The sequence below is a fragment of the Cricetulus griseus genome, chromosome 4, assembly GCF_003668045.3.
Source record: "Cricetulus griseus strain 17A/GY chromosome 4, alternate assembly CriGri-PICRH-1.0, whole genome shotgun sequence".
Lineage (NCBI taxonomy): Eukaryota > Metazoa > Chordata > Mammalia > Rodentia > Cricetidae > Cricetulus > Cricetulus griseus.
Window position 1 is genome coordinate 135,684,829 of NC_048597.1, and position 15,735 is coordinate 135,700,563.

At 41.3% G+C, this 15,735-nt stretch overlaps 1 protein-coding gene across 9 annotated transcripts in view; it reads left to right on the top strand.

Moving 5' to 3' along the window:
- Nucleotides 1-15,735, top strand: part of Bbs9 (Bardet-Biedl syndrome 9) — a 408,032-nt gene that overhangs the window by 334,372 nt on the left and 57,925 nt on the right. For 8 of the 9 annotated variants that reach the window (XR_003484647.2, XM_027411681.2, XM_027411684.2 and 5 more), the window contains one exon: nt 12,375-12,597. The exons of the other annotated variant lie outside the window; for it this stretch is intronic. Coding sequence is in view for 7 of the 8 variants with exons in the window: in XM_027411681.2 (XP_027267482.1) it covers nt 12,375-12,597 (223 nt within the window). In the remaining variant the exon portion in view is untranslated. The remainder of the gene's footprint in view (nt 1-12,374; nt 12,598-15,735) is intronic. 9 annotated transcript variants of the gene reach the window in all.

Here is a 15,735-nt window from a genome sequence, read left to right on the forward strand (position 1 = left end):
TGAGGTTTCAGGCACCCACTGCAGGTTTGGTATATCAAAGGTGAGGAAATAATACTATCAAGTCAGTCAACTTCTCATTTTTTAAATTTGTTCTTTCATGTCCTAGATAAAGAACAAATGAAAACCGATTTTTGTTAGAATGAAACTTAATTTTATATCATTAAAGAACTCTGTTCTTTGTGTGTGTGTGTGTGTGTGTGTGTGTGTGTGTGTGTGTGTGTGTGTGTGTGTGTGTTGTGTGTGTGTGTGTGTGTGTGTGTGTGTGTTTGTGTGTGTGTGTGTGTGTGTGTACATGTTACAGTCATGTGTGGAGGTCAGAGGACAACTTAGCAGAGTTGGTTCTCTCCCACCACCATGTGGGTTTTGGAGTTGAACTTAGGTTGAGTGTTCACCATGCAGGTCTTGAAAAACAGCACCTTTTAGAAAAACATGAGTGTATTCCCCATGTATGCCATAAAGAGCAGAGCCCTGTAGTAATACATGAGTGCTTTCACCATGTAGTAGTTGAAAGGCTTGGTCCCTCTTCTTTCTTGAAGACCTTCTTCTACCTTGCCTCTCTATACAACTCTATTCTCTCAAAAAAAAAAAAATGCAGAGAAAGTTTCTCCCAACTTTCTTCCTAATTGCCGAGATGAGGTATGGGTACTGTGTCTGTTGGATATGACATTTGAAAGGAAACATAGCCTAAAGAATGAATTCAAATAGTAATTTGAATTTATGCTCTTCATCTTTAATCGGACTGTATTTTCAACTTTGGAATTGTGTTGTTGAGACAGCTTGTGTCTTAAAAGAAAAGGAATACTTTTTCATTTTTTAAGATATGTGCATACCGTATGTGGTTTTAACATGCTAGTTCACAATTCCCCATGCTGTGTCTATAGACCTCACAAATAAATGTTATGTGATGGGACTCTGTGCTATCTAACTGAGATGTGAAAATGAAATATTCAAACCTGAAATAATTTGAGAGAAGGGTGAGGCAGGAAAGAAAGAAGTCTCTTACCAGAATTTTGAAAATATGCCCCATATTGAAGTTATTATGATACCACAAAAATCTGAATGCAATTTAGATGGTTTGGTTGAGGATAGATGGCAGAGTACATGTGTTGTGAGGGGGAGGAGCCCGGACATGTGGACAACATTTCCAGAAGACACTGTCAGCTCAAGGTCAGATGTCCCCACAAGTACTGAGAAGTAGAAAGAAATGCCCAGACAGTGTTTATGTTTCAGATATAGCTCTGGGTAATCTGTATAATGATTTGTGTTGTTATTTAGATGGAGTGTGTCAGCAGACAAGCTAAATTCAATAGAAAACTAAAATAGTTTCTTCCTAATGATATCAGCTTCACAAGGCAAACAACACTCAGAACATTCCTATGTTAGTGGAAAGCAGCACTTTTCAAGTGATGTCATCTGTGGTCAGTGTTAGTGAAAGCAGTGCCCTTTGTATGACATCATCAGTCTTTAGTGTTAGTGGAAAGCAGTGTCCTTCACATGATGTCATCAGTGGTCAGTGTTAGTGAAAGCAGTGCCCTTCATACTGCATCATCTGTCTTTAGTGTTAGTGGAAAGCAGTACCCTTTGCACGATGTCGCAGCAGTCAGTGCTAATCATCAATATTGGGTTTGAAACAGCACTGCATTTGCATCAGAACTCGTGGTAGTTTTCCTTACCCTGTCTCTTTAGAGACACTTTGCCTTATTTTGTTGTTGTTGTTACCTTCCAGTAGCAAATAAATGCTGGTATTTCTGACTAGAGCATGTCCTTTTTGTTTGTTTTTTAAGGTCCCAAAACTTGCATGCAACAGAGATGTTTGTGAAGCTGCTTTGCATACTGAAAAAAATATTAAAGACTTAGTTTTGTCTCTAAGAGCTCTTAAGTATATAGTCCCACTGGTGGGTTTGGTTATTAAAATTGCCACTGTCCTATTCCTGTAATGATGGCATACATGTAGTCCAAAATAGTATTTTATCACTGTATGTCATAGGGCTTTAGTTGTGCATCTCTCCCATTATGCTTCACAGAAATCAAAAGACATAAAGGTAGGTGTGTGTGTGTGTACTTTTAGAATTGGCTCAAAGGGATAATCTTTTATCAAGTCATTTAAACAGCCAATGAATTTTTATAGAGGACTTACTAGTTTTTAAGCACCATTTGACCTACAGCATATCTTTTAAGCAAAACAATTGTAGGTGTCATTTTTGGTGGTTTAGTTTAAATTTGTAAGCAAACGTTCTAATCCTGAGCTCTCCAATAGTAGCCATTTACACATGAAATGTAAATAGGCTGATGTGAGATACATTGACTTCACTGTATTTCTCTTGCTAGTAGCTTCATGTGACAAGTGCTTCCTATGTTAGACAGTACAGACAGAAATTTCTGGCATTCCAGAAAGTCTTGTACATATCACTGGTGAGTATTAAAAAAAATACAGGGATGTATCAGTTGGACTAACCACAGCACATAGTAGTAAACTAGTGAAAGTAGAGCAGGAGGCCAACATGAAATTTTTTCTTGATGTTTGATTTAATACTCCTTAATTCTGATGTCTTGGGATCTGCTTGGTCATGTGTCAATACCAGATACTTCTAGGAACAGAAGCTTTTTCTGGTATCTTTATGTATCTGCCCAAGAGAGAGGCAAGAGGCCTGCATGGGTTGCTCCACTTTTGAAGTGTTTTTGGTGGCTAGTCTGTGACACTGAGAAATGGTTAGAACCCTGAGGAGGTGGAACCTAATGGAAAGAAGTGTGTTACTAAGGTAGTCTCTTGAAAGGGATACTTGGACCCCAGCTCTTTCTCCATCTCTCACTTTCTCACCGTCCTGAGGTGAGAACAGCTCTGCAATGTGCTGCCATTGTGATGCTATCTTGGTCTTGCCACAGGCCCAAAGGCAACAGGGCCCAAGTGACCGTGGTTGATACCCCTGAAACCATGAGTCCAAGTAAACCTTCCTTCCTTGTAAATTAAGTATTACCTCAGGTATTTCATCGCAGCAACAGGAAACCAAATATTGTCCTCCATATGGTTGTGGCTAACACTGTAGTCATCAGGAATTCTTTCCCTTCAGCATGCACATGACCTTTGAACCCCTTTGATTATAGCCTTCTGGAGATTTGCTTCATTTTGGATTGGACGTGGATGAGTTCTCTTTGCCCTTCCTGATCACGGTTCAGATCTGCTTCTCATTATTCTAGAAAATAGCTCAGATGGCTGTATTTTACATCCATCAAATGGCAAGAGAGCAAGGAAGAGCAGGATTGAGATTTTTGAGTAGACTGTTTTGAGATTTGTCTCCTGAGGCTCATGTGTGTTCACTTGGCTCTGGAGGAGCCTCTAATGAAAAAAAGCAACCCTGTACTGGATTTTGGGACCTGGCTTCATAGACTCCACATGGCATAGAACTTGGCTTGATATTTTCTTTCCTTTGAAATTGTATTCAATATCTTTGGCAGTATTATCACCATTTGAAAATGAAAAGTTTTACTGTATTCTTAAAGACTTAATAGCTACCTTCCCTAGGACTAGACTTTAACACCCCCCCCAGAAGGCTAGGGGCGTAATCAATGTCGATGCAAGAGGGAGACTCGAACCTTCAGCCTCACAGTTTGATTAATTGTTCCTTTTACAACCTGCTATGAAAAGGAAACATTTGTAACATGTTGAACATGGTTCATGTGAGAAAACAGATGTTTACAATAGGAAGTCCTATTGTGTGGAGGGACTTATCAGGGCTCACTTACAAGCTTTAAAGGCACCCACATCACAGGTCAGATTTGATGTCAGGACCATTGTGCCTGCTGTCTGGACTGAGTGATGGCTGAGATGGCTAATCACTACCATTATTAATGACCCTCTTAAAAGGCAAACAAGAGGAGGAAGTCTGGTGTCACTATGAAGTCTGCCTTTATGGCGGCTCAAGTATCATCATAGTTATAACTGTCTATGGGAATATAGTCCAGAAAGTAAATATTCTGGTGTTTCCCATGGTCTTAGACAGCAAGATAAACATGTGGAATTAGTTTCATGTTCATAGTGGTCATATACCCTGTGCTGTTGCTACTTAGCTGCAACCACTATTGTTTAATTATATTCTATATCACCAGAGTAGAATATAACATACAGCCCAGAGCTTTTCTGATGAATTCCTTCCTGGAAAGCGCCTTGTCTTGGACCATTGCTTTTCTCGATGACTGCTTGTGCTGGCATTTGAAGCAGCCTTTCTGTCCATTTCTATAGAGGTAATACTTCACATCTCTGAAACCCACCTCTCTTATTCTCCCATTTCACATCTGCTTGCATGCTTGCCTTGGCTCTCTTGGCACCTGTGTGACATTTGAGTGCCAGGACCAGGTAGCTAGGACTTTCAGTCACGTAGTTCCACCATTTCTCATTAATAAATTCATGCTCTGTACCACCTCAGCATCTCCCTTCAATCTACAGAAGTGGAGTGTTATCAAAGCAGAGCTGGTAGTGCCTCTTCTTTCATGGAAAAAGCACTTGACATTTATCTTTCCACCCTCTCTCTTTAGGCAAGTCAGTTTGCATGCCCTCTCTTTCCTTCTGGACTGTGTCCTCTTGTGAACTCCACCCTTAGCATGGGTTAGGGTTAGATTACCTCTCATTATGCCCTAACATTGTCATGTGTGCTTGTCCTATATGTCCAATAAATTCAAGAACAACACCCTCATGGAGTTAAAGCAGTTAAGCATATGATTATATCTAATCATTTGGGGATGAAATCACTTGTTTTCATAATCTCTCAAAGAATTCAGATGATCTTCCACAACTGTATGGTGTGTGAACATTCTACCTCCTTTCCTAGACTCTTTATTTTATAGGCTGCACCAAAATACTTTTGTGTTATATAAGAGCAAAACCTGTTCTTTAATGTACAGATGTTAAGACACACATAGATACATCTACTAAGCTAGACCACCACATGCATACAGTCATGTGAGACAGTAGTATGATGATGTCTTAGTCAATGATGGGGTTGCATGTATGACAATGTGCATATATGGCTCCCAAAAATCACAGACCAAAGCTCATTGAGTTGTATGGCCTTTGAGTCTGGTTAATTTGGGGGTGTGATATTTTTTATTTAATTTCAAGGATTTTAAGAAACAATAACATTTAAAAATAAAAGTTCAAATTTTTAAAAATCCTTGCTACTCCCATGACAGCTATCTGTGTGGAAGTACAGTCTAGGATCTTCATGCAGTGACATATCTTGCGACACATTACTCAGAGTGTATCCCAGCTGTTAAACTATGTATGACTATATATTCAAGAATATCCTCACCCACATAACCTCACAACTGAGATAAATACAAGAATTTTTAATCTTACCAATGATAAATATGTACATTGTTATGTACACTTTGCTTACCCTGCCTTATCCAAATTTTGCAGTAAGTGGTTCAATGAGTATATAGTAAAATGGACATATCTACCTATTTCCGACATTGTCTTTCCAGAGATTATTCTAGGAAATGCAGATCGTAAAGCTAATCCTACATCAGAAAACAAAAGTAATAAATTAAGAAAATGGTAGAGTCCATTTGGCATCATATTCTATAGTTATGAAATACTGAGGCAAGCTAGGTACTAATAGTTGGGAAACATAAATTGTGTGACTGTGATGCTATGCTTGCATGTACAACTCCCTGGTTCAACTCTCAGTGTCACTGGGAAACCCTCACAAAACAAAATCCAAAGGCATTTGTGACACATTTGGAAACTTTACAAGGGTACGTGGTTTTCATGAGGGCACTCTATATACCCCTAGAGTCTTCTAGAAAAAAAATGCTTCATTAGTTCTGAGTCCTTAGGCAAGTTGTCAGACCCCAAGCACTGGCTTTGTCCTCGGGCACCAGTAAACCTCATAGTTGAGGGCTTTGGAGGGAGGGACATGTGAACACACAGCACAGAGGAGAAATGAGGTATTAGGAGTATGAGTGAAGATGTGGTTCCTTCTAGAGGCTCAGCTGGCATGTGAGGGACTTTCAGTGTGCAGGGTGATGCTCTGGCCAGGCCAGAGGCATTCAGGGTTATGGCTTACAGATTAAGTTGGAAGCTGTTACTTGAGAAAGGATTTTTTTCTGTTTCAGATATATCGTTTCTTGTGATTTTTTTTTTAAGTCACATGATCTGGACTTCGTTATGTTTGGCTGTGACCTTGCTATAAGTGGTCCACTTAAGTGCAATAAACAAATAAAACACAACATGTGCTAAGGCTTTTCTTCCTCACTGAGATATCTATGTATGTAAATATATATCCAAATTATATTTTAGCAGAAAATAGCCAAAAATTATGTTGTTTGTTTAGTTTCAATCAACCAGACCACACACAGCCTCCTTTGACTGTTTTTATCATAATTTCAGGATTTTGATGTTTATTATTCATGTCATTTAGAAGGCAACAACAGCAACAATAAATCATTAATAAAAAACAAATGTCCCCCAAAAAAAACCAACAAAATAATACCTCCTTAAGAAACCAAATGTGTTAAACCATATTTTTAAAACTGGGATCCAGGCAGATGGGTAGCCACTGAGTGGCAGGTCACGTGCTTGCATGTACAACGCCCTGGTTCAACCCTCAGTGTCACTGGGAAACCCTCACAAAACAAAATCCAAAGGCATTTGTAACACATTTGGAAACTTTACAAGGGTGTGTGGTTTTCATGAGGGCACTCTATATACCCCTTAAAAGTTTGTGAGGACTAATTGAATGCCACATGTGTGATTAGGCATGTGACAGGCATCCAAAAATGTGTGGTCATTACTACTGTGTTTAACAATAAGAGGCCAGATGCAGAAGTTCTCACATTCCTCCATGCATTGTTAAGAAAAACAAAAACAAAAGCACTGCCAGTTAAACTCTGATGGTGTATTCTTTTAGCACTTAAAAAATTTTAGAGCTCTGTGAGTCTCCTTTAGAGATCATCTTTTAAAGCATATTTTGATCCTGAGTAAGAAGAAATATGTGAGCCACCTTCACTGGCCCATGTACCTCTCTGACACCACCTGTATACCATAGGCCACTGCTCTGTGCTTCCTTGAGTAGCAGCAAGGAGGTATCAGGAAGGAGGTAGAGCATTGCTTAAGGTTGTGCTGTGCAGCCTCCGTGACTGGTTTCTGAACCTCAGAAAGTCTTTCTCACCATGCTGCTTCTAAGCCTCCCTCAGTTGGAGCATGTGTTTCTGAAGGTGAAGAAGCCTCTCCGAGGTCAGTGGGCTTTGTTAGATAGATTGATGCTCACTGTTCTGATAACAGTCCTGTGTAGAGTATGAATTAACTGAATCATACTGGTTCCAAAGATGGGCAGCTTTGCTGACATCAGTCGCACTGCTTACACAAGGTAGGAATGTATGCACTTCGTCTTAGTAACAGGCTTACTTTGGGGGCATCTTTTTGCCTTATAACATAGGAAACATTTGGCTATGCTTTACAATGAAAAAAAGGGGGGGCGAGAAATTGCTGCCTTTTATCTCCCATGAATACTTGCTTTACTAAATTTAAGTCCATACTATTTCATTGCTTTTCTGTACATACAGAAATATTTTTGTTAAATGACAAGATAGTTTAAAAAAAAATGTGTGTGTATGCTCATGCACTAATGTTTGCCATGTTATACATATGTAGGAATCAGTTCTGTCTACTATGTGGGTTCCAGGGACTGAACTCATGTTGTCAGGCTTGGTATCCTTACCAGCTGAATCATCTAGCTGGCTGATAGAAGATATTTTAAATACCAGTTAATTAGCCGAGGCAGCATGAACACTGCATATAACTGGGAGAAATGGCATATTAAGACAAGCTAAGATAAAGTCACATGCACTGTGTCCCAAGACAGAAAGCCAGGAGTTGTTGGATCCCACTGAGAATAGGATATGTCCCTGCTTCATAGATATGCAAATGTACAAATATCGGGGAGGAGGCTGTCACAGAATTGACAAACGGATGCAGAGCTAAGAATAACATTTAGACTTTTACTAAAAAGGAGCCAATGAATGGTTTGAATTTGAGGGCGGAAGTTACAGGAAAAGACAGGCTCTTGAGTTTTCCATCACAGAACAAGAATTCTTGACCAGAAGCACCTTTCATATAAATAAGGGAAATTTGGGTTCTAGAACAAGGGCTAGAGGATAAAAGAAATTATCTTAAAGCTCTTTAATGTACCATTCTAATATATTTCATTTTCTATATCACTATAGTTACAGATTTTGCTATTACTAGTGATGCAGTGTACTTAAAGGAAGGAGCCATAGCTGAGCGTCTTTCAGTTTTTAATTGATAAAAAGATAAAAATAAAATAGATGTCTCTAGGACTTCCCCTGGAGTTTTATTTAGCGTACACAACCATTTAAAGCTGTACCACATCATATTGTTACTAGCCTTATTCTCATCTGATTCCTATGGAGAAAGTGGCACGTTACATTTTACTATTAGGGTTACTCAGGGTACTATTCTAGATACTTCTCCATATTTGCATTCTTTTTGAGGATTATCAAAATAGAAGTCTAGTGAGGGCTCTTCCCGCAGCTGTGTCTTACCCATGGTGACCTTGACAAAGAAAGCAGCTGCGTGCAGCCACAGCCTAAAATACTGAAGCTTCTGTGTGGTCCCCAATGGCAAACTAGAGGGGAGAGAGGAAGACAGAGGCAAAGGGGTCATGTAATGCTTTACATGTAAATCAGTAGTTTTACCCATTTGGGGACTTTTTTTTTTTTTTCCTTGAATTCGGTCATGAAGCAAGGCCATTGTCCAATTCCTCACAGGGCACCTAGGAGAAGCCAGGCAGTCCAGCTTGTCAGAGTAACATTCCAAGAGGGCCTAAGGCAGGGGCTAAGTCATGAGGTTCACACAGTGGGGAAGAGCCAAGATCTTGAGAAAAACAAAAAGGCAAAAATCCAAATATCCAGTCTAGAGGAGACAAAGAACCCCCAACCCTGACTCTGAACAAGTTGATTTCCAGTGATGAAAGGGGCTATAAAGAAGGCAAAGTAAAATAAAATGTGCATTTAAACCCATCCTTTTCTCCCTCCTTCCCACTCCACACATGCTTGTTTACTTAGGGAATACATTGGTCAAGTGCAATGTTAGAGTAAGGAGAGTGACTTGAGAACTAAAGCCAAAGCTAGTTTCACAAAAGGACACATGCTTACTTCTTTTCTGGAAGTTTTTAGTGGTAATTCCCCATATTAGTATTGAATTTCACTCTTGAAATACGAGGCAAGTTATTGGCATGAATAGAGAATAAAAGCTTGGTGTGTGCAGGGGTACATGTGTGCTGAAAGTGCTTCTGAAGTCGATGGAGTCAGCATCAATGGAGTCAGCTTATCTTCCAGCTCCTCACATCTGAGTGTCTACTTTCTGAAAAGTTTTGTTTTATATTTTATTAGATAGCTATGCTATTTGTTTAATCAAGTTATCACATCAACTTTTCTATACCAATCTCCTTTGTCACGGGCTCTTATCTCAAAAGCTCTCTCTTTTGTAATTGTATTTGATTTATGCAGCAGCTTAAGCCCTCTAAGTAATATTTGATTAGTAATCTTTCTAATATTGTTACTACATCTCATTACATTAAAGCAATATCTATGCTAAATACCTACACATTGGTTCCCGCTCTAGTTGGCAGTGGAACATAGGAGAAGGGAACCTAAGAATAAGGCCGACTAAAGTTTTGTGCAATAGCCAGCTTTGTTCAGAGCACCGTACAGTTTGTACTCTGAGACAATAGTTCTCAACCTTCCTAATTCTGTGGCCCTTCAACACAGTTCCTCATGTCGTGGTGACCCCCAACCATAAAATCCATTTTTGTTGTTACTTCATGACTGAAATTTTACTAGTGTTATCAATCATAATCATAAACATCTGATATGCAGGATATCTAATATGTGACCTTCAAAGGGGTCATGACCCACAGGTTGAGTACCAGTGCTCTGAGGTTTAAGACGAGTCACATGAGTAAAGTGTACAATCACAAGTCAAGCTGTACATGTCTATGGATTAATGCTAGCCAATTGTCATGTATAATCTAAAGCAAACACACTCCTATTGCCTACAACTGGGAGGGTTGCAAAAGCGTGTTATAAGAACAGCTCTGTATTTTTGAAGGCACTGAGGTCACAAGACTCTTCTTTTCTTGAAGTTTTCTCAAGAGCACTTAGTATTCCCCTCCATTCTTGTGCTGTATTTGGAAAGTCCAAGATTTTTTTTTTTTTTTCTTGCTCTGCGAGTTGGCAGCAAGAAGTTTTGTAGTTGTGCTCTGTGCTGATTACATACTCTCTTTTACTTTCTAGTAAGCTGCTGTAGTCTGTTTGTGAATGTGGCAGCTTGTGGAGATGACATAGAAGCTGTGTTAATGCTGAAAGGTCCTCAGAGTGTATAGATGCTAAATGATACTCCAGGACTCACCTCTTTTTTTTTTTTTTAATCATTTTTTTATTTGAATTAGAAACAATATTGTTTTACATGACAATTCCAGTTCCCTTCTCCCTCCTTTCCTTCCCTACCACCCCCCCAAATAAAATCCTACCTGTCACATATCCTTTCTTTTATCCTTCCCCTGACTCAACCTTTCTGCTCCCTTATGACGTCTGCATCCCTCCTCTTCTTCCCTTCTCATTCTCATAGCTCCCTCCCCCCTCTTCCCATGCTCTCAATTTGCACAGGGGATCTTGACCCTTTCCCCTTCCCCAGGGGACCATGTATGTCTCTCTTAGGGTCCTCCTTGTTTACTAGCATCTCTGGCAGTGTGGATTGTAGACTGGTAATCCTTTACATTATGTCTAAAATCCACATATGAGTGAGTACATATCATGTTTGCAGGACTCACTCTTATACTCAGAGAACTTTTTCAAAGGCTCCAAAAGCAATTTAGAAATACATCCTGAGAGTCTTACTAAAGTCAGTTTTAGATGTTAGTCTAGTGTCAGTTTTGCTAGTAGTAGAAAGATGTTTTGTAGCAGCTTTTGGGTTATTATGTTATAGGTTTTTTTTTTTGTTTGTTTTGTTTTGTTTTTTTTTGTTTTTCGAGACAGGGTTTCTCTGTGTAGCTTTGGAGCCTATCCTGGCACTCGCTCTGGAGACCAGGCTGGCCTCGAACTCACAGAGATCCACCTGCCTCTGCCTTCCGAGTGCTGGGATTAAAGGCGTGCGCCACCAACTCCTGGCCAGTTTTAAAAGTCTTTAAGGTGCCCTTGAAAGGATTTTCACAGGGTCCTTCCTTCCTTCCTTCCTTCCTTCCTTCCTTCCTTCCTTCCTTCCTTCCTTCCTTCCTTCCTTCCTTCCTTCCTCCCTTAATTTGCCTGGCGGCATCTAACACAGTCGAACCAAAAGTCTTGGTTTAGTGCTCATGGAGATTGGTGGGAAGTGCTCTAGTGGGTATATATGGAGTCTCAATTTTGGTTTAAGAGTCAACTGACTCTAGTGCCTAGAAGGAAGAACATGCCCTCGAGGAAGGATCCTGAGCTCCTGAGCTGTAACTCATTGTGCATTCAGCTTACCAATAGAGCAGAGATGACTGGAGGCCAGGCTTTGGGGTAGGATTCCTAGGAAACAGAGGAGGGCAAGTGTCCTAATTTTTATGCCCGTAGGCTCTCTGTCATAAGAATCTCACCCAGTTCTTCTTGGGGTACCTCATGGAGATCTTTTCCTGGCTCTTCCTGCCTTGTACACTTCACCCATTGAACCTGCCTGTGGGAGGTCCCTTTGGAGCTAGTCCAGTGTGCTACCGTCTTCTCTGGTGATGCTGGGCTCCCAGTGCAGTACTGATTTTCCAAGAATTACAGCCTCCACATTTTAAGGTGACACCTCACTTCTTCAGGTCTTTACTAGCCCAGAACAACTGCTCCTAAGTGGGGCAAATGGCTATTTTTTGTGTCATTTTTTTTTGCCACTATATTTAAATGGGACTAGATAGGCCCTTATAACTTCCAAAAATCACTCTTGAAACTAGTGCTATTAGCTTTTGTCCACCACCTCAAGGCTATGGCCCAAGCAACTGTAATGCCAGGGTCTTCTCTCCATCCCAGTTGCCCCCATGGTATCTAGGTGTTCTGATGTGCCAGACCCTCTTCAGGAGAATGTAAGGCAAAAGACGTGGCAGGTAGTCTGAGCCACCAGATCCTTAAACAGGCCTGCAGTGGATATAGATATTATTGGTTATTCTCTCCCCGGCACCGGGCAAAGTGCTTCTCACATTCCAACTCATTCAGTCACTTGAATCCTTGGAGGGGGCTGTCAAGAAGAATTAGTAGCTCACCACATGAAGACCTTGTTAACAGTAAAAAAGAAAAAAAAAAAAAGGCCACTTGACTCATTATCATTTGCGTACAAATTCCAAATTGGCTTTTGCATGCAGGGCTGGGAAGAAACAGTGGATGCTGCCATTGCCCACCTATTGAAAACCTGCCTGTCGAAGAGTTCCAAGGAGCAAGCTTTGAGCCTCAGCAGCCAACTGACCATACCCAAAGACACCAGCCGGCTGAAGAAGCACATCACTTTGCTCTGTGATAGATTAGCTAAAGGTGGGCGTCTCTGCCTGAGCACTGATGCTGCAGCCCCACAGGCCCTGGTCATGCCAGGTAAGAATCCTGCGCACCCTCCCTAAGGACAGTGCTCTCCCCCATTATAGGAATGTGCCTGCAGCTGTATTTGGGTTTAAATTTCATATTAAAGTGATGATAGCCAAGAAAATTGCTTTCACGTTTCCCTTCACATATCCTAGGGTAACCACGTGGATAAATATTCTCCGGGTATTTGCTTGCTAAACATTTCTAGAATGGTATGTCTCTCTCTCTCTCTCTTTTTTCCGTCTTGTCTCTGCCTTTAAATATATGATCCATTTTGTTTTGCTTCTAACCAATAAAAAGAGGATTAGAGAATAAAAGTGTTTTTAAGGAAAAGTTTTTACCAAATGTGATCTCAAGATACTGCATTTCATGAATGTAAATAACATGATACAAGGAACTAATGTGATCCAGATGAGTTAGATCCCTTCTGTTGTTTTCCTGGACTGTGGTCATGGAGTGAGGGGCAAGAGTCCAAGGGAGAGATCTGGGATCAGAAAGGTGAGCAGACGGGCATCAGCACCAAAGCACCTGTGGGTCAAGGTGTGGGAAGAGCCCCAGGTTGACCCCATGTGGTCCTTCATTGAGGGTCCAGACATCTAGACTTGCCTTCACTGGGTCTGTGTCTGAGTCATCCTGCACTCAAGTCCCTTGCAAGCTCGCAGTCCTATGTCCTCATCCCAGCCTTTCCATAGAAGCTCACAGGGCATGACACCAGAGAAGTTATTGGACACTGCAGCTGTGCCATGTTTTTACTAAAGCAAGCACCACAGTTGGGGAAGTGGTATGATTCTCTTCTTCTTTCTTGTGTGGCTTTTGTCCCCTCCTCTGTGCCTTCCTTCTCCCTTAAGTAGAAGGCCTAGAAGTAAGGGGGACTCAGGTGAAATCTTCAAAAGATAAATTCGGAGGCTGCATAGCATAATCTAATAAGCCCGGGCTCCCGATGCAGACAGACCAGTGTGTGGCTCTTGCTTCTATTCCTTTTAACTTCACTGTCCTTGGTGTTGCTTTCCAATCCTGCTGTCTGCTGCTATATCAGCAGTTCTCAAGCTGTGGGTCGAGACCTCTTTGGGACCCATAGAGCAGATGTTTACATTATGATTCACAACAGTAGCCAAATTACAAGTAGCAATGAAATGATTTTATGGTTGGTGTCACCACAACATGAAGAACTATTTTAATCACAACATTAGGGGAGTCGAGAACCACTGGCCCAGATTGCTGAGAATAATGATACTTGCCTTGCTGCCAGGGCTTTCTGTGTTTGTAAAGCACTTAGCACCATGCTTGGAATAGAAGCTATACTTAGTACTGTTGTTATAGGCATATATGATCCATCCTCTAAATCCAGCAATGAGAACATCCAGCATGTGTTCCCAGGATGCTGTGTTTGACTATTTGAATTTTTTTTTTTTTTTAACCACAACTACATACAGAACTTATACTTCTAAAGGATGTTGTTTTTTAGCTGGCCTGTTAGGCCGTTCTCATGTGATTTGCCTTACCATGGGCCTCACCATACTCTTATCACACTCTCCTGACTATTCCCTTCTGCCCCCAGAGGAGTATCTTCCTACAAAATGGACACTAAGGCTCAATGATGTAGGACCTCAAAACTCTTTATTCTGGTTGGCACAGAGTATGCAGCCTTCCCTCTATGCCTACCCGCAGGAAAAGAAGTGGGGTTTCGGAAGGAGGGGGAGGGATGGGCTCTGCACACCTGATCCTGGGCATAACGATCAGTGTTGTCAACTTGACAGGATCTAGACTTGCCTGGGAGACAGGCTTCTGGGCATGTTTATGCCAAGTACCTTGATGTAGGAAGACTTCTTAATTCTGGGCTGGCCCATTCCCTCTGCATGGATTATGCAGAAAGTCAAAGCAAGCCAAGTATTAGTATTCAATCCTCTGTTCCTGGCTCTGGATGCAATGTGACCAGCTACACTAAGTGCCTGTCACCTTTCCTCCCTGCTATGATTGATTGACTATACCCTTTAACACTGAGCCAGGAAAAAAACAAAAACCTTCCTTCCCAGTGTTCCTTTTGTCAGGAACATTTTTATCACATCAACAGAAAAAGAAAGAAACTAAGTGGTCTCTACCAGTTGAAGTTATGGTTGCCCAGGCCTTTCTGTGGACCCCAATCTGAGCCTGGCTGGGAGAAAAAGCCGAGAGTCTCCTTTAGTCACACTTAACTGGTCATGGAACTTGAGACATTTTTCTTCAAGTAACCGAACAACTGGAAGGTTGTATGTATATCTAGGATTTGGAATATTCAAGCTGTCAGTGTAAAAATTTGTTATATGTGGATGGCGGAGACAGAAGAAAGGGGGAAAGGAGGAGGAAGAAATGAAGAAAAAGAGGAAGACAAGATACACGTTTGTTCATAGCCTAGGAACCTGAGCCAGACTGTGCCCTTCATGTCTGTCTGGCTAGAAACTCTGCAGGGTAAACACTGCTTCTGAGTGTGCTAGATCCTTGCTGTCCGTCATCCCATTGGCGCTTCCCTGCCGGTGACCCTCCCTCCCTCCCCCACTATGGATCTAATTGTGAGTCATTGTGAGCAGTTGTGCCCTTTCCTATCTTGTCATGATGCTCACTACACCTGAAATAATTCCCCTCACAACTCAGAATTTTCACACCCTTGATTCCTGTACTTTGTCATTCTTAAAGGGCGGTGGGACTTGTAGCATTGTTGCTCTGTCCCAAACAGAAAGCAGAAGCTGGACAAAGAATCTTGCCCAGAGGTAAACCCAGCTCCTGGAAGTGTTACATACAGAATACAGACCTCCTGGCAAGCTGTGCTTTGCTCTAGACCACAGAGTACAGCAGGACACATGCACTTCTCACCAGAGCCCCTCTGATGTGAGCTGTTCTCCATGTGGCCTCCTCTCTTCAGCAAAGTAGCTTCTCCCAGCCTCCTTCCTTCCCTATGAGAACAAAGCTTCCCAGTGAAGATGTGTCATGTATTTGTTTGTGCTAAACTTTCCCTCTCGCCATAGGTGGCATGATACTAATACCACAGAAACAGTAGGCCGTACTGTGGGTTATTTCTGCTTCCAGTCTGTAAGTATTCCACTCACAATGGCAGTAGAGCTGTGATGGTTGACTCAGTATACAAAGGTGCACTGATACGTTAGAACAAACAGGGGC